The sequence below is a fragment of the Thamnophis elegans genome, chromosome 6, assembly GCF_009769535.1.
Source record: "Thamnophis elegans isolate rThaEle1 chromosome 6, rThaEle1.pri, whole genome shotgun sequence".
Classification (NCBI taxonomy): Eukaryota; Metazoa; Chordata; class Lepidosauria; order Squamata; family Colubridae; genus Thamnophis; species Thamnophis elegans.
Window position 1 is genome coordinate 22020840 of NC_045546.1, and position 19668 is coordinate 22040507.

Sequence of the window (19668 nt, forward strand, 5' to 3'; positions counted from 1 at the left end):
TCTCCTGCAGAGAAAAAACTACATCTGGTTATCTGCAGAGGATGGTACAAGTGAGAGATTTCAAGGGTTGTTTGGTCTTTTCCAACTCACAAAATGCCTTTATGAGTGGTTTAATTTTACTATCCAAACTAGGTGGGAAAATTTAGGCCATGGAACAGGGAGAGCATCTGGGGAGAAGAGTTTATCTAATTTGGAATGCAAAAGAGGTTTATGAAAGGATGTGGGGATGGTAGCAGCGGAGTGAGAACCGTGCAGCATGGTTCTAGCTCTATGTGCTTAACATAGGACCGTGATGGCTAACCTATGGTTTTTGGGTCTCTGTCGCACATAGATGGGGGGGATGCATGTGGGAGATACGTGCGCATGCGCGGGGATGCACATGCAGGGGGCATGCATGCATACATAAGGGGTATGGGAAGTATGGGGTTTGCAAGTGCATGTGTTGTGGTGCAGTGTATGCGAAGATTTGGGCATGCATGTGCTGGGGGCATGCTGGGGAGCACACGCACTGCATTGCATTATGGGTGTATGCATGCACTTTCGGCACGCAGCAACAAAAAGGTTAGCCATCACTGACACAAGAGGTTTGTAATTGGTATGCCACTAATAGGCAGAGTTTTATCTCCCATTCCATAAACCATATACTAGGAGAGGTGGGAGAGTTAAGATAAATGAAATAACTTTTTCACACAACATAGAGTTACATTGCGGTATTCACAATGAGATGTTTAAACCAATATATTGAGACTCAGGCTACTATTAGCCATGATGGCCCTAAATTTTCCCCACAATCAGGAATAATAAATGCCAGGTACTGAGAAGCAAGGGTGGAAGGGTGAATTTCAGTTAAAGAACATTCTGTCAAAATGGCGGCCTGTGGGCTGGATGTGTCACATGCAGGTCACGCCCACCCCAGCTCCGCAAAGGTAAAAAAAGTCACAATACATCATGATACGTGATGTGACGTGATCGAGTTTAACACCTGTGTTCTATAGGTTCTTCCATGAAGAATAACATTAAACTATCTGGATATTGGTTTGATCTGCTGCAAGTGGGAACTGCAGATGTTACTCAATGGTGGGTTTCAATTTTTTTTAGAACCTCTTCTGTAGGTGTGGCCTGCTTTGTGGGAGTGGCTTGCCGGCCATGTGATCGGGTGGAGTGGCTTGCCGACCATGTGACCAGGTGGGAGTGGTTTGCCAGCCATGTGACTGGGTGGGCATGGCCAACTTGTAAAATGTGGTGAAACTCACTTAACAACGCTTCTGCTTAGCAACCAAAATGTTGGCTCAGAAACTCTGGCATTTGAAGCAAGCAAGTCTTAAAGCTGTCAAGTTACAAGACCCTTGCACCCCTAACCCTTTAGAAAAAAAACCAGGGGAGGTCAAACTTGACAGCTTTAAGCTTTGTGGACTTCAACTCCGAGAATTCCTCCTCTCGCTCTTCATCTTGATGGTGTGCGGATGGGCGGGGAGAGGGAGCTGGAACCGATTCTAAACAGCACTGTAGATTTGTGGAACCTCTTCTATAGAAGAGGTTAGAACTGGCAGGAACCCACCCCTGATGTTATCTATCACTTTGATCATGCATGTATAGTCACAAAGCAAATACAGTTTGATTTCCTTTGGCTCTCTTTTTGTGAACTTGCTTCATTGCCTCCTTTAAATATATCTGTTCTGACCTAGGCTTCCCCAAAAAGCATGAGGCAGAGTCCTGGTCCCGACAAACCCCTTTTATTAAACGAATGTGAATTCTTCTCATTCACATTCAGCAAAGCCTGGCAAACAGTCTTTCAAAGGAGTAATTGTGACTACAGACTTTATCTATCTTGGAAAGCTGCCATGTAAATATTTTCCAAATGAGGTGCTGTGCAAGGAAAGACTGGGCACAGAGTCTCTGCGATTCACAGACAGATCTTCACACTCCTGAAACGCATCTAATGAACGAACGAATGAAATGTTTCCTGCAAAAGTCCACTCCTCTTTCGCTCCTCTTTTATTTCCTACGGGAGGGCCCAATCACCCTCTACCTGCGACTTTACTCCCAAGTCGACCCTGATTTCTGAATTGTTCTTTTCTTCTGGCAGCTCTGCGCATGCGCACACTGGGATCAGGCTCCAGCTGTTTCTCTGCCTCACTGCTGTCTAGCTTCGTAGGCACCTGATCACTGCCAGACAGCCTCGGCCCTGTCTCTGCCTCCGATGCAGAGCCCTCGTCAGAGCCTTCGCCAGCCTCCATGACTGGCCCATGCTCCTCCCCAACCTCCTCACTGTCCAACTCTGCTGCCAGCTCTGCTGGCCGGCCACAACAATATCTACCTTCTATAGTTAAGAAATATATTGTCCTTATCTCCCCTCTCCTTTTCTTTTGCTTTAGTCTAATTTTGGCAGGATGTATTCTTATCCAGAAGAGAGAGAAAAAAAGAGCAGCTAGGTTCTGTGATGATGTTATGTTATAACCATTACACCTATTGAAGCTAGTCCGGCTAGCAACAGCTCTGTAGCAGATGAGGCCTACTGTCATCTGTGATTGTATCCAGACAAAGAGTGACTGACCTGAAGGAGCAGACGACAGAGCAGAGCATACAATGAACAGTGCCTATCGCAACAAGCAAGGCATTTTGTCTCGTTACAGGAAAGGTATTCACTTATTGCTATTGTCTGCATCACAAAAGCTTACCATACACTATTCAGTCTCCCCATGAAATATAACCGGGAAGAGCTGCAAATCATTTCGTGTGGGCTTTGTGTCCACATAGTGGCATTTAAGGCCCTGCAAACTCCTTTGTGTTAAATCTGAGGGAAGCTGGCCAAGGACCAGGAGAGAAATCCAAGGAATCACTGAAGGAAAGAAGACACACTGCCCCCTTTGTCAATAAAGCAAGAGGTAGACAAGGGTGGAGATACTGTGAAAGTCCACAGACAACTATGGATATCTTATTTAAAGTGTGGCGGGGTACAACTTCATTACAGTCTGCCTGTTTTGAATTTTTTTTGTGACAAGTTCATATACACTGAGAGACAGCTTGGTACGGTGATTAAGGTGACAGGCTAGAAACTGGGACACTATGATTTCTAGTCTTACCTTAACACAAAGGCAACTGGATATTTTGGTCCAGTTGGTCTCTCTCAGTCCTAAGAAAGATGCAATAGTAAACTACTTCTGAAATCTTTCCAAGAAAACTACAGGAACTTCTCCAGGCAGTCAGCATTGACTTAAGGTAAAGGTAAAGGTTCCTCTCGCACATATGTGCTAGTCATTCCTGACTCGAGGGGGCAGTGTTTCAAAGCCAAAGAGCCAGCGTTGTCCGAAGACGTCTCTGTGGTCATGTGGCTTGCATGACTAAATGCCAAAGGCCCACGGAACGCTGTTACCTTCCCACCAAAGGTGGTTCCTATTTTTCTACTTGCATTTTTACATGCTTTTGAACTGCCAGGTTGGCAGAAGTTGGGGCAAGAAACCAGAGCTCAGTCCATTATGCGGCACTAGGGATTCGAACCGCCAAACTGCTGAGCTTTCTGATCAACAAGCTCAGAGCTGCTGAGACACCACGTCCCTAGCATTGACTTACACACATATAAATTGCCCTGATTGGGACAGTCTATAAGTACTGTACCACAGAAACATATATCCACCTTCAGAAAAGCCACACCCTTCTGACAGCCATTTTTGAGAATAGGACAGTTGCCCTCTTCCCTGCCACGGTAGACTTTTTCTTAAAGCATTAAAAAATACCAATTGCGACCTCTGCTTTATTTTGTTAGTGAAATTCCTTCTTCTTCTTCTTCTTCTTCTTTCCAACTAATTGAAAACTTGAAAACTGCCTCTATGTTGGCTGAAACTATATTTGCTCTGAAACACTCATTCTGTTCTATTTATTTTTTTCTTAGATCAAATGGCTATCATGTTTCAGGCTCTTCTATGCAAGATCCCTACTACATTTAATATGAGAAGATAAACCAGTACTATGCCAAAAGGAAATCAAACTCAACTCTGCTCTGACTGCACATGTAACTGTACACTCTGATCAAATTAGACAACCCACACAATGAGTGCAGGTGTTTTTCTTTGGCACAAATCCATAGCTAGCTCTTTCAGACTAAAAACACAGAACAGTAAGAGGGATGCAATACACCAAATTGTAAGTGAATGGGGTTTTGGAGATCCCGGTCGTATTTACCATTTACATGGAGGGGAAAGTAAGGCAGCTGGTTTGCACTAAACTTCAGATGCTTTTTGGTGGGTGGATCGAATTGAAGAATCTTAAATTGGAAATGATGTTTTTGATTTCAAGATAAGAGCATATTTATGCACATCCAGTCTTTGCTCACCATTGGAATCAAAGTACCAAATGACTTCTCCATGTGTTCTGTTCCACAGTAAGGCACCCACAGAACTCACTAGAGCCATGACGAGAAGGATGCAAAACAAAATGAGAATCTGCATATTGGTAACTTTTTCTACATTTGATCTCTTCAGTGGAGCTTTGGTTGAATTCTGGAAAGGAGCAGCCACATAATTGCAATGATTAATTGTGCTCACACACAAAAAAGAGTAATAAAAACAAGATGAAATTACAGCCAGACATTATGAAAGACTCGCATCCATTATTAAAAACAGAAGCTGTGTTTCTCTTCATCCTTTCCTCCCATGGCAGCTATCAATTTAAAACACAGAATGCCACCTGCTTTGCACTAGTAGCCAGTCTTCTCCAATCCAGTGGCTTCCAGGTGTGTTGTATCAGATAGTTCAACACATCTGGATAGCAACAAACTGGGGAAAGTTGAAATAGACGTTCTGAAGGAGAGAAGACTAGCTGTGTTCACACAACACATTTAACCAGATCGGTTGCAAAACTTCTGGTTCAGGGGTGGGTTCAATGGAAATTGTTCTGCATAGGCACAGATCTCCCAAAAAAGATGGTGGCAGCAGCGGTGGCAGCTGGGGAAGTGGTTCAGGGGCATGGACAGCCTGGGTCAATGCCGGTTTTGCGACCCAGGCCAGCATACCTCTACCGGTTCAGCCGAACCGGTAGGAACCCACCTCTGTTCTGGTTGCATTTCCACAAATGCCAATCTTTGTTGTTGTTGTTGTTTATTGCTTAGCTTGTACTGCAAAGTCCACCTACTATTTGTGGTTCACTATATATTGTGGAAATGTGGACAGCAGATTAATTCGTTAACCAATCAAGTATCTTCTGGAATGCAGTTCACAAGATGAGAGTGATTAGGCATCCCTGCAGTCTATAAGTAGTAGCAGAATGAGCATGATCTCCTTTAATTAAAGGAGATATTAAAGAGCTTGCTGTAATTGGAAACACAGTCCCTAATTATTTTAGCATTTTAACTATAGCTTGCCATTTACTAGCCAATCTATTAAGATTACCTATCTATTGCTCTGTGTGCACATACATATATACTCTGCAAACATAGTTGCATTTTCTCCAAAAAGTTAAACACCACAATCTTCTAATTTCTATAAACTTCTGCACTATTATAATCACAGCTACTAAAGCTCAGTCTAAAACAGGGGTGTCAAGCTCGCAATGATACATCCTCATATGACATATCGCAAATCTTTTCCCCTTCGCTAAACCAGGGGTGGGCATGGCCAGCACATGATGCATCCTGCCCATAGGCCGCGAGTTTGACACCCCTCGTCTAAAATAAACAAACATGCAAAATGTACAATAAATCTGCCAACTGAAAGTTATTGTACCTAATGTTACCATTTTTCAATGCACAATTTCAAGTGTTGTTTTTAACTTTTAATATCCCGCATGATTGAGAACTTCATTATCTCGCTGTCTTGGTGTAAACTTGTGCATATATTAGCATAAGTAGGGAAGGTCCTGTTAAAAATGTGTTGCATTCTGACATTAATTTTCCTTCAGAACTATGGAGTGCTTTGCCTCAAGACTCGCTCCCATGTTTTCTGCTTTAGAAAAAGAAGTCAAGCTGTTCTCTCTAAGCCAGATCTGATCAGTTTGAGTTGGTTTTAACACTGATATTAACTGTTTCCATGACATTTTTTATTGTTTATGGTAGGTTTTTTTTTTAATTCTCACTAGCCTTAGATGCTACATAGGCAAAAGAAAAGTAAAATCTAAGTGTTGAAAATACCCAAATAATTAAACAATAAAGATATATTTGAAATCATTGCTGGGCTTCCCAACAGAAACATGTTAAGACTTACAAACAGATCAACAAATACTTACCTGCATAAGTTTCGTGTCATGTCCTGTGTAGACAACTATTCCTAAAACCCACTGAGTGTTCCTTATTTGTGCACCTCTTAGTAAGATCTGATCAGGTCCAATTGGAACTGGACTGATGAGAAAGAAGAGAAAACGGAAGATTGATGTTTATAGTATAATAAAAAGCAAAATTTGGGTTTTCTAAATAGACTCATTAGAGCAGTAAAAGTAGTTGTAGCTATTTATTTTATTTATTATACAAATTTATATAATCATCCAAGTGGCTATACAAATAAAGTCTGTATAGGTGAAGCCAGGTAGCTTACAAAATTTTAAAAATTCACCATATAATAAAAATCCATTTAAAACCCCACCCCCAATGGCAGCAACAACACAATCAAATCAGCAATTGCTGTCATTACTGCTAAAGTACTATCATTGTAAAAAATTTTCTTTATGGACTTTAAAAAAAAATCTCTCATGGTGGCATGCAGTTAAAATGCGAATAGACTCAATAAAAAAATCTAATACACAATAAGTTAAATCAAAATCAAAAATTAAAAGCAGTGTACTATAAATGCATTAGGAATAAAATGCTATGAATGCAGCAGAAAACAGTTAAAGTACAAGACAAAGGCCTAAGAGGATCTATCATATTTTTATCATCATCATCATTATCTCCTTTTAACGACCCCATAATCTTTTGCAAGGTGGAGTCTGGGCAACTGAATGCAGCTACAAATGTTTTTACTGGCCGGATGCCCTTCCTGTCACCAATGCGGAGTTTTGTTCAGCAGATATATTCTCATTGTGCCCAGAGAGAGAAATATCTGTCTCTACCTAGGATTGAAACTCACAGCCTCCTGACTATGAGGTGAGAGTTCCACCTCCCCTCCACCACACCACTCCAGGATCTATCCTATATTTTGTGCTACTTGAAGTTTCTAGACTGTCTTAAAGTGTTATTCTCAATATTTCTTATTGACTCAATCAATTCATTCAGCAGCACGAATCAAAGACCTAATTTTCTCTGGTTTTACCTTATGTTTTTCTAACTGAAAATAACTTTCACTTAACAAAGAATTTGATTAACCATCTTTCATTTCATACTGTTTGCCACACCAGATTTCAAACATAGGATATAGCTACTTTTGAGAAATTTCTACTCATGCAAAAGGTGTTTTTTTTGGGGGGGGGGGCGATGGGGGAATACCAGGTGCTTTCATAGCAACTGAATACCTTTGATTTTCAAGGCGGAGATTTCCAGTGAAATCATAGAGGTGCCGATTGGGTCCTTCACACTCTATCTTCCCAGACATTTTCATCAAGTCTTCTTTTGATTGGAGGTTAGCAGTCTGAATCAATCCCTGTATAGAACCAAGCCATAGATATAGTTGACAAAATATGCATCCTCTTTTACAAAATTAGGAACATATCTTCCTAGCGCAGAGGTGCCAAATTCAAGGCCCGTGGGCCAGATCTGAGCCACAGGGTGCTTAGATGCGGCCCATGGGGCCACCATGGAAACAGCAACGGATTGGCCCACTGTGCCTCCGCCAGCAAAAGTAAAGCTCGGAGGGCCACATGACAGCCTCCCTGCAATCGTCTACCAGCAAAAATGGAGCTCAGGAGGGCCGCTCTGTTTTCACTTGCAGAGCACTTGGGCTGCCACAGGCACCGCCAACATGAGTGACATTGAGCTGGCCACGCCCATCCTGGCCACCCCCACCCATCCCCTGAGGTCAGACACACCCTGGTGTGTCCCTCAATGAAATCAAGTTTGACTACCTTGTCCTAGTGGACCCTCAAGCCTACAACTTCCAGCTTCTCTCAGCATGGGCCACCTAGGATGATAAGAGGAAGCTTTCCAATTCCCACAGAACTTCAGAATCCTCACCAGTACAAAGACCTCACACTCTGGCTTCTGTGAAGTCATTACATCCTGATTTTATTCTGGCTATAATGAAATGATACTTTTGCCCATGTTAGACCTCCCTATCGTTTACTTTCGAAAGAAACAGATGAAAGTTCCTACCGTAAAGTATAAGAATGTTTTTGCTTTTCAGTGAGAACTAGCAGATAATTTCTCTGAAAGATCCTAAAAATGCCTCTACATACACTGCCCCAAGCCACAAACAAAAATAGGGAGAATAAGTAGACTAATTCTGATTTCCTTCAATGCCAAATTGTCAGTCTAAACTGTCTGTCTGTCTGTCTGTCTGTCTGTGTCCATGCATGCGTGCGTGTGTGTGTGTTCTAGCATAACTCTGGAATGCCTCGTGCAATTTCAACCAAACTTGGTACACATGGCTTACTCTCTGGAAACAAATACTGTGGTGGTAAGACAACCCTAACACCCCTCAGAGTGTGTGTTCTGTTCAGATACAGTCTGTTGTGCCTTAAAATGGTTTCTACTATACTGTCATAAATGGCTTCTACTATACAGCGCAATGGAGTTGTCATGGTAACAACTCCACAAGGGGGCTCCCACTGTGGTGGCCCAAGTGCTCTGCCAGCAAAAACATTAGAAATTGGTCCGGAAATTTTCCCCCTATAAATAAATACCCGGGTAACGGTGGGTTATCAGCTAGTAGTTTAATAAAAGCCATTGCTTAATGAACAAGATTTTAATACAAGAAAATCCAGAGATCCCAGGGGAGATACATGATTCTGAATAATGTGGACCTAGAACAAAAACAGCTTTGTAATTACAAACCTGGCAACGATCTTCAAGAATGATTTCCCAATATGTCTCATGCTGTATTGTCTTAAAACCCAACAAATACCTCTAGATCAGCATTTCTCAATCTTGGCAACCTGAAGACATGTGGACTGCAACTCCCAGAATTCCTCTTGCTTGTCTATGTGACTTCAAGTTGCCAAGAGTAAGAAACACTGGTCTAGATTCCCCTTTAAGAGAGAAAAAACAACAATGTTCAGATCTCCATCTACAATCACATCACGCAACTAATATTGCAAGAGAACCCAAGCTATTTTCCAAGTTATGAATGAATGAATGAATGTTTATTTCATTTGTATGCTGCCCTTTTCCCCCGAAGGGGGACTCAGGGCGGCTCACAACTCAAACCAGGGAAGGGGGATACAGACAAATTAACAACAACACAAAACAATACATAATTTAAAAACACGCAACAATCATACCATTTGAGATGGGGGCAACGGCTCTTTAGCCCCAGGCCTGTTGGAACAGCCAGGTTTTAAGGGCTTTGTGGAAGGCCTGGAGGGTGGTGAGGGTGCGAATCTCCACGGGGAGTTCGTTCCAGAGGGTCGGAGCAGCCACAGAGAAGGCTCTCCTCCGGGTAGTCGCCAGTCGACACTGGCCGGCGGATGGAATTCGGAGGAGGCCTAGTCTGTGGGATCTAATCGGTCTGGTGGAGGTAATTGGCAGCAGGCGGTCTCTCAAGTACCCAGGTCCAATAAGTGATGAAGTTATCACTTCATCACTTTCAAACACTAAAACAAAATTTAATTTTACCTGTCGTATTTTAAGGTTCGTCTCTCCATCAAGATTAGCTGTTTCAATATAACACATTGCCTGAGGTTCACTGTAAAAAAAAAAAAGTAACAAAACAATCATCTTTAAAGAAAACCTTGAAAAAAAAGTGACTGGCTTTCCAGAATCCTTTATTTTATTCAACCACTGATTTTTCCCCAAATTTTTATTATTATTGCCAAACGGATTTAAATAATCGTATGCTTTCTTATTTTAGTAGTAGGCACATACTAAAAAAATTATGTAGTATATCAGAAAAATCACTACCTCAACTGCATGCAAACTCTGGTGAACTGAGGAACTTTATACAGAAAAACAGTAAGTAAAATATACCTGACCCTTTTAACACGAGGCTGTATGGAGAGGACTAGAGGAGGGGTCTACCCTAGCCGTTTATTTTAAAAAACACTTGTTTCAAATTTAACAGATTATTTTTAATCAGGATGATGATGCTTAGTTGAAATTCTACTCAGATTTTGCCTTTTTTTAAAAAAAAATCTTGCACAGCAAATCTTTTGGTTGTATAGTCATTCCAGCAACTCAGCCCTAACTAGCTTTCATAAAGCTCCAGTAAAATTGCAGAATAATTGCATTATCTTAAAATAAGGGGACACTTGGTTATAGGCTCATGATGCAAAAATGTGGGTTTCAAGTTTTAATTTATTTGGTAGATCAATACGAACATTTTGCCTCTTTCAAACTTCTACAGCTCACATCCAGCACTGATTATGACCAGAAGTTTGTGGTATAAATATTACTTTTCTGGGGAAATTTTCACAACTTCCTCATATTGTTTCACTGTCAGAAAATACACTTGACAAGTAAGAAAGGGTGTAGCTTGTCAACCACTTTTTCTGTGCAAAGAAAGGTCAAGTTTTTTCTAGGGACTATAACGAATCCTATATTCCTGAATAAATAATAGATGGTGAGAATTGTTGGAGACCCAGTTAAGGCACCAGGAGACTCTGGGCTCTACTTTGGCATTAGATACAAAGTCAGCTAGGTGACTTTGAGTCAATCACTCTCTCTCAACCTTAGGAAGGAGGCAATACTACCTCATACTTTTTTAAAACCTTATTTATGCATATCCCATTAATTTAATTATTGCTATTTATTTGTCATCATGAAATGTTTAAATAAATGTATATTGGAAGTCAACACTTTTTAGCCTTGATATTAAGTGCACAGGTATTTTATATGTGTTTCAGGGGTGAAATTCAGCAGGTTCTGGAGAACCGGTATCGGAAACTTTGAGCAGTTCAAAGAACCAGCAAATACTAGCTATGGCTGGCCTCAGAGTGGGGTGGGAATGGAGATTTTGCAATATCCTTCCCCCAGGAGTGGGAAGGGAATGGAGATATTGCAGTAACCTTTCCCCTGCAGTGGGGAGGGAATGGGGATTTTGCAGTAGCCTTTCCCTGCCACACCCACCAAGCCATGCCCACAGAACTGGTAATAAAAAAAAAATGAATTTCACCACTGCTGTATTTGTATATGTGTGCCTAGTTCAGAAACTTTTGAATCTTAAAAACAGCAAATTTAAAGTAGAATAGTTTATTCCCAAGAAGAAAACTGTGGGTACAATCCCTTGTATACCTCACAGTTGGATTATCGTGAGGAGGCAAACAGCTATATTTTCTGATTAATGAAAGACCTAAAAAGGACATGGAACATGCTCCAGTAAAAGGCACTCACCAAGAGAAAGGAAATTCAGAGAAAATGGTCGAGAAGCAAACTTTTTCCTCAGAGAAAAAAAAAAGTTTTAAAATGACCATAAAGCAAACAGGAAGACTGTTTTAAAGGAAGCTAGTTATTTTTTTAATCAGGGACAGTTTTCAATTTTGATACTATTCAAAAGTATGGCATTAGCTAGTTAGGTCAGGAATTATTTGTTTTCTTTGCATGCTGCCCATTTCTGAAAGAACCTATCCATTTGGGCAAAAAATAATGTAGAAATTATCTTTTGTTGGAAACTTTGTAAACATTCATATGTACTGTATCTCATTTAACAGATGATAATGTAGAAAATTCGCAAATCTATGATTTCACTATTGTAATATATGTTGGAATATATCAGTGTTTTAAATTGCTACTATTAATTTTGATGTACGTTTATATATTCAATAAGCTGGTTAGCAAGGGGCTAGAATCAAGTTATTAAACATTATTATTATTACTGAATAGTACAGGGTAAGAGAGCATAGCATTAGGTTTTGTCAATGGGAAATTATTCAGAAAACTGCAGTATTTCACCCTAAAAATGGGGGAAAACCCCATGCTAATCTTCCTCATTTGGGTAATACTTATTAAGATTAGTGTAGTGTGCACTAGCCTTATGGACCCTGTTTGGCCTGCCAGCAGCAGCAGAGCTGGCAACAGATTCGAATAGTGAACATGGGCAGGTCCTGGAGTCTGATGAGGGCTCTGTGTCAGAGGCAGAGAGGGGGCCAGAGCCGTATGCCAGTTATCAGCTGTTGTCAGAATCAATCAACAATGAGGCAAGCAGCTAGAGCCTGTTCCCAGTGTGGGCATGAGCAGAGTTTCCAGATGAAGGGAACAACTAAAGAGGAGGGGTCAACTTGGAAGTAAGGCCAGATGATGAATGTCCCCTCCCAGAGGAAATAAAAGAGGAGCGAAAGGGGAGTGGAGTTTGCAGGAGACAATTAGTTCACTTAATTGGCTCATGACTCTCCGAGACTCCTTGCCAAGTTCTGCAGATATCGGCCTGTCAGCTCTCCAAGCCAGATAAGGCCTATGACTGTAAATCCTCCTTTGAAAGACTTTGCCGGCTATGAGTGAGCAGAATTCAATGTAAATTAATAAAAGGATTTTTGCTGGGACAAGGAGTCTGTTTCATGCTCTTGGGAAGCCTCGGTCAGAACAACCCCGTGTTGTAAACAATATAAAATGAAGGGAGGGAGATTCAGGCTTGCTTATTTTTAAAATTGCAAACAATGTGCCTTAAAATCTCAGTTCAACAGAAGCCCAGGTTCACATACATTCAGGGATAGCTGACCTGGTAGATAAAATGATCATGTCTGCAGGGAGATGCTGCCCGTTGGTGACCTTCGCAAAGTCCCCCACTGCCACCTGGTGACCAGCGGCAAGAGTGCAGCAGAAATAGGAAAAAGAGAAAGACAGAGAAAGCCCATCCTACGATTAGTTAGCGAATTACCAACGAAGGAAGAAAAGAACAGGTTGCTTACCTGAAAACTGAGGTTCTCTGAGTAGAATTCAATGTGTGTATTCAACCTGATGAAGGTTTGAGCCTGCGCAGAACTTGTGCGTGAAAAATCCTATTGGTTTTTTTTTTCATATTTTTCACAATACTACCCTTAATGCATCTGTGAATTGGCACACACACACACACACACCCATTGAGACACAAGTCACTTCTGCACCGAAAACTTCCCCATGTTATTCATCTGATAAAATGGCACAACTGCATTATAGAGTTTTAATTTGGAGGTTGCGCTGGTGAAATTTCAGCCTGTAGCTTGGGCTGTGTCACTTGAACAAAAATGATGCAGACCCAGTGCATCATTGCTAACTTAGATACCAAAGACTCAGTTGCTCATCTAGGAGTCTGCCCTAAAATACACCCACAGATAAAGAGGACTAAACAGCAGAGAGGTACATGATTCCTTGAACTGCGAGACAAATTCAGGAACACCCAGGGGTGTTATTCACTTACCTTCCCTACCAGTTCGCAAATGTGAGCGTGTGTGTACCTCCGCGCATGCACTCAGCCTTCCGTGCATGTGCTTTTGGCTAAAAAGGGGCCTAAATGGGATGCCATAGAACTGGGGTGGGTGGGCGGGGCCACCTGCAATTTCTACTACCACTTCGGGCAAACCGGTCCGAACTGGCAGAATACCATCTCTGGGAACACCCCTATTTTTTTTAACCTCCATTTCTCACTACACACTCCTCATTTCCCTGTTTCTTGCCTATTAGGATAGAATGAGGGTTTTGTTCAGGTCAGTTAGCCATTGCAGAAAAAAATAAGCTGGGAAAATAGTGTGAGGGTTAACAACTCTGCCTTGATGGGGTTACATGTAAGTTGAAGTAGAGAAGAGCTTTCATAGGTTTTTAAGAATGATATCAGCCCTTCAAGATAGATAAGGTCAAGAAACGAGAACTGGCACTATTTTTAGAATGTACTTTTATGCAGTTAAAGTATTATTGTTACAGAATCTTGAAAGCACATCAAAACCTTTGAAGAGAGCTGTTATTATAAGCCACAGGCAAGAACACAATCTTTTGTTGAATACAGACTTCTATCTAATTTATGTTTCTCGGTTTAAGTGTTATCTTGTACTCTGCTTCTATAATGGAGTGATTTATGACAACCATTAAAGCTTAGAAACTTGCTAATATCCTTTATCTGTATGTTTGCAGCCTAAGGAACAGGGTAAACTGGCAAAAACCAATGCCTTGCTCAGTCACGTTTGTTTGGAAAACAGTTTGGCCAGCAGGTAATTTTCTCACTTGCTGACTACACTTTGCTTGACTAAGTAGACAAGTCAGTTTTCCAAATACTACAAAACTGAGTGCTCAATAAAAGCAAGGGGGGAGCTTGCATAACAAGACCCAAACACAATGTCCTTCAAGCTACCACCTTTATCACAACTGCTAACCAAGTTTAAAAACACAAGGGCTTACTCACGCAAATAATATATAGCTAGAGTTTTCAAGTTTTCCAATACACTCATAGCTACAGTTTTAGTTTCATAGGTTCTGAAATGGAATTTCTCATTAAAATCGTTCCTATTTGTAAAGACCACATCCTTCTATAGTTACTATTGTGTTTTCAGGATGTTTGTGAGATTTTATTAAAGGTGTGTGTGTTTTGTGCTTTGGATACAAAGATTCAAGACTTTTTCCCCCGTTTTTTTCCCCCTCTGGCTGAATGGAAAAATCCAGGGGTGAAATGTGCTTAAGTCTGCTACCGGTTTGCTTCGCACATGCATGTGCACTGCAGGCGCTACCATGTAGCTCAGTCGATCAGCTGAGCTACATGTATTAATTGCGCGGCACAGCTGATTGTTGCACAGCTGATCGTTGGAACATTAAAAAATGCTATTGGTTCAGGTGAACCGGTAGCTCCGGTGATCAGCACAATTTGGCACAGCTGATTGTTGCACAGCTGATAATCGGAGCTACTGAACCGGTCTGAACAGGTAGCATTTCACCCCTGGAAAAATCCTTACTGGAAAGTCCAAGAACAGATTATGCCATATTAGAAGATTAGCTTGATTAATTACAGCAAACTGTAATTATCTTTTACTGAACAGAATTTCAAAGATGTCCATTAGAGAGATTTAAATTATATCCTTTCCCAGTGTTTAATACTCGATCAGAAACTTCTAGAGATGAACATTATATGGAAACCCCATGGTCAAACCATGTCCTAGCAGGGTTTCTGGCGGCTGCTCCTATTTCTGAAGACCAACCCAATAATAGAGTCACATGAGACTTTTTGAAAAACCTCTGGTACCTGTAAGTAATCAAATTCATCTTTGTTATGATTTCTGGGATTAACACTGATGGGAGAATTAGAATATATACTGTATTTTTCGGAGTATAAGACACACCTTTTTCCCTCAAAAAAGAGGCTGAAAATCTGGATCTGTGAATACACTGAATACAGCATTTTTGCCTCCTGAAACCCCACCCCTTTCACCAAAATGGCCTTGCATAACTTTTTGGAGGCTTTCAGAGAGCTCCTGGGGGCTGGGAAGGGCTCAATTTTGTCCCCCAGGCCTCAGGAGCACTCTATAAGCCTCCTAAAGGCTATCCATGCCCCTTTTTTTGACAAAAACTGGGCCCATTTTCACACTAAAAAAATTGTAATTCATTACAAAGCATAAAAATAAACAAAGCACATAGATTGCTAAACCTTAGAGGGGAATTAAAGATGCAGTTTCCCATGGTATTACATAAAAGCTCAAGTTTCCAGTGACTGAAGAGGTCTACTCATTAACATAGACAAAACAAAAGAAAAACTCCAGGCAGAGACTGGTATCATTTTCAGGGTATGCAAGTTATGCATGCCTTTGAGAAAACATTTAATCTTCATATGCGGAGAGAAAGAGAGAAAAAACCTGGATAAGATCTTGAGACATGGAGATAACTGACAAATCCATAACAAGTCCACAGGAGTGCAATACAAACAGATTTTAACTCAGTTTAAAAAAAGATGACACATCAGTAAGAGAAGATCAAATTTCCAATGTTCAGCAAACTTTAAAATGTTTACATTTCGCTGCATAGTATTCGATATAGAATACTTTTGGGATGTATCTAAAATGGCTTTTATGTCTTCTGGTGTTTGGAAGTCATACATTCAAAGTGTCAGAAGGAGAAGGTTAAGTTGCAACCCTGGATAAACTTTCCTTGTTAGATAGAAAAGAGGGATATGGAATAGTGAGGATGTGAAGTGAATTTAATGCCAAGCAGAGTGGGAATAAATTAAGCGATAACCCCTTCCATGATAACTGAAAGATACCTTGAAAAGATTCATGGCTAAAATCAGTTCCAATGAAAAACAGTGTACATTCAACATTGGGCAGGAAAATCAACTGATAGATCAGAACCTTTTCCTGCTCTTGGAACAGACAGAATCTGTCCGCAAAACTCTGCCTTATGAAAAAGAAGAGGTGTGACTCTGATCTTCCCTTCTGCTGATATGCCATAGCTAGTAATATACACTGAAGGCTTAAGGAAAGTCTTGAACACTTGGAGTACTTTTAGAAATATGAGAAGTTCTAGATGTCAAACTCACAGCCTGTAGGCCAGGTGCGTCATGTGCTGGCCCCACCCCCAACCAGTTTAGCGAAGGGGGGAATTCTTGTACATCGTGTGATGCCGCTGTGATGATGAGAGTTTGACACCCCTGTTCTAGAACATTTATCTGTGGATTTTCTGCAGGCAAAATTCCCAATGACAGGCCTACTGGAAATAATACCTTTTAAAGAAATAGCTGTGTAACCTAAGAACTCAGTTCCAGCATAGCAAAAGGCACACCCACAAAAAATATTTATCATCCTTGGAGAATAATAAAGCATTTTGGAAAGGACTACAAAAAATATACCCTTGTTAGTGAATGTAACGAAGATATCACAAGTGAAGGCAACACATGCCCAATATGAGTATAAGAATCATTGTGTTAATTGCTGAAATGGACAATCTGAAGATGGATGTGATGTGATGCTTGTCACATTGACAATCAATAGTTAATGTGTCCCAGTTCAAACGAGGAAGTCTACGCTTTTGTCAGAATCTACTTGAATAAATTGAACCACTAGTCTTTTGACTGGGTTGCAATCTTATGTCAGAAAGCAAAAAGAAATAACCAAGTGAATTCAGAATTCAAGGTGCAACAAGGTACAATGTTTGAATAAAGGAACATAACGAACCCTTAAAGATACAACTGCATGACCGCTGTAGCTGTATAGTCTGCCAAAGTCATGGAGTAATATAACTTATATTCCGTAAGAAAGAAAGGGTAATATTCAAAAGTGATCCTTTGGCTATGAATAAAGGCTGCAGCTCTTCGAGGATGTAAAATATTCTGAGAAGAAACCATCTGTGCCTTCACCACACCGAACTGGTCTTTTTCTTCATAAAATAATGTCAATGAATAGGCATAATAGCCTTATTTTTCCAAAACAACTGAAGAAGTTTGATTTGAGATCCTAAGTACTGCAGTGTATACACTGTGATGTATTCAATTCAACATGGAGAGATGTATTGCAAACTGTTGGCGCTCTATCAATCTGTAAACCGAAAGATTGTCCTCTTTAAATAACAAATGTTCAGTCCTACCTCTAAATTCTGAGAAAAAGCCCCTGGGAACTTAATCATATATAATATGCAAAGCAGAGGCAGCCAACACTTTAGATTATAAGCCATCAATATGTGCTGATATATTTCATCTACTAAGCCAAGTTCTGCTTTAATATACTTTAATTTGGAAGTATTTAAAAAGAAAGCAGACTTACTCTTGAGCCAGATAAAAGTTATCTATATGTTTAGATGTATGTGGTGTAAAAGCTTATGTCATAAATCCTCATAGGCCATTAGTAAGGCCAGCAAACTGCACTTCCACAGAAAGTAGGAAAGAATGAAAGTAGTGAGGCAGGAAACAGTACTGTTCAGTCACACAGAACTAATGTATAAAAATAGAGCAGGTGCATATCAATCTCAAGCCTGGAAAAAAACAATAGCCAGGAGTCCATTGACCAGAAAGAGCAAGAGAAAAGATTCAAATACTGGGGTTAATAGATAGAGGTGTATTTATGCAATCTACATCAAGCAGATCTTCTGTGCATTTATACCTTATGTTTTGTCTGCAATAAGCCATCGTATTTTTCAGACTATAAGACGCATCGGTGTATATGACACATCAGGATTTAAAAAAGGTAAGTAAGAAAAAATGTTTTTGTCCTCCCTGGCCCCCAGGAGCACTCTGCAGGCTTCAGCAGGGCTGCGAGAAAGCAAAAACGCCCTCTTGTTGTGAAAAACAGGTGGAAAACGGGCCGTTTTTCACAAAAGCTGAGGCGTTTTTTCCTTCCCCCAACCTTGCTGAAGTCTGCAGAGTGCTGTTGGGAGCTGGGGGGAAGCAAAAACACCTCAATTTTTGAAGAAAATAGCCCAATTTTTGCTCACTTTTGCAAAAATGGGATGCTGGGGCGCGGCTTCGGGAGGCCAAAAATGGCTGGTTTTGGTGTATAAGATGCACCAACGGGGTGGAGGGGGAATACGGTAGGAACTTATCTTTGAGGATCAGCAAGTCTGTTAAGCATCAAACATTACTCAGTTCTTGAATGGAACTAGGGTCCACATGGAAGTCCTTGTAAATCGCCAGGAAGCTTCAATTAGTTCAGAGTACAGCACGTCCGTTATTGGCTGCATGGGCAATCCTAAAAATACTATACAAACGCCTGTCCATACTTTTGTGTGTAAGGACCTTGTCATTATCTATAAAGCCTTAAATGACTTGGTGCCAAAATATCACCAAAATGTTCTTCAGCCAAAATCAATCTGTCTGGTTTATTTCTCCTGGAAGAAAACATAGACAGTTCCCCATTTCCCTTAAGTACATTCCTTAGAGGGTTTTGCTTTTTAATGATATTTAACACTGCCATTAATATGTAATTAGGCAGTAGAGTTCCTACACTTTTGAACAGCTTCCTGCTTAAAGTGAGGTCTCTATCCTCGGTATGGTCTTCTGTGCAAACTATTACAACGGGAGTTGATCTGGAGATCTTAGAGTGGTGTATGTCACCCAAGGGGATTGTAATTATGGATTTATGATTTAATAAGTTTTCATTTTCACCATGGACATTTTATTTCTAGGTCTTCATTACTGCAAACTGCCAAGTGTTTCAAGACTAGAGCAGGTAAGAAATCCAATAAATATTAAATAAGTATTCAAGGAAACTACTGTGAGGAACTGCCAGGAAAGATACAGGCAATGGCTCCTGCCAAAAGTTTAGCTCAAGAATGATCCAACAGAAATATAGTATGCAAGTGCAAACTCTCATTAATGTGAATCAGGCCAAAGACCACTATCAGTCTGAGGATTAGAGGTTGGGGACCCCTGGTTTATATGGTGCATTGTTCCCCTCACCTTATTAGAAGATATATGAAGAAGCACTTTTTATTGTTCTTGGCATCTTTTGCTAAATATTTTGAGCTTTAGTGGCAACATCTGGCAGCATCTCCTGAATTCTGGGTTACCTCTATCTACCCTTTCTTGATTATCTGACTCTCTGCACCTCCATGGTTGCATGTTCAGAAGAGAATAACTGCATTCCACACTTCCCAATTACAATAAACCTCAGCCCATCAAGCTGCAATCCTGAATAGGTTTTAATTAACATAAACCCAGCATAAACCCAGTATAATTCAGATTATACTCATTTGAATAGCATAGCCCTATACGGATTTCA

General features: G+C 40.6%; 1 protein-coding gene across 1 annotated transcript in view; it reads right to left on the reverse strand.

Moving 5' to 3' along the window:
• The window catches only part of ATP8A2 (ATPase phospholipid transporting 8A2), a 361217-nt gene that overhangs the window by 304475 nt on the left and 37074 nt on the right, over window positions 1-19668 (reverse strand). Inside the window, exons 6-10 of the mRNA XM_032219218.1 lie at window positions 12726-12799; window positions 9692-9761; window positions 7435-7562; window positions 6217-6328; window positions 4331-4496 (exon numbers count right to left, since the gene is read on the reverse strand). Coding sequence (XP_032075109.1) covers window positions 4331-4496; window positions 6217-6328; window positions 7435-7562; window positions 9692-9761; window positions 12726-12799 — 550 coding nt within the window. The remainder of the gene's footprint in view (window positions 1-4330; window positions 4497-6216; window positions 6329-7434; window positions 7563-9691; window positions 9762-12725; window positions 12800-19668) is intronic.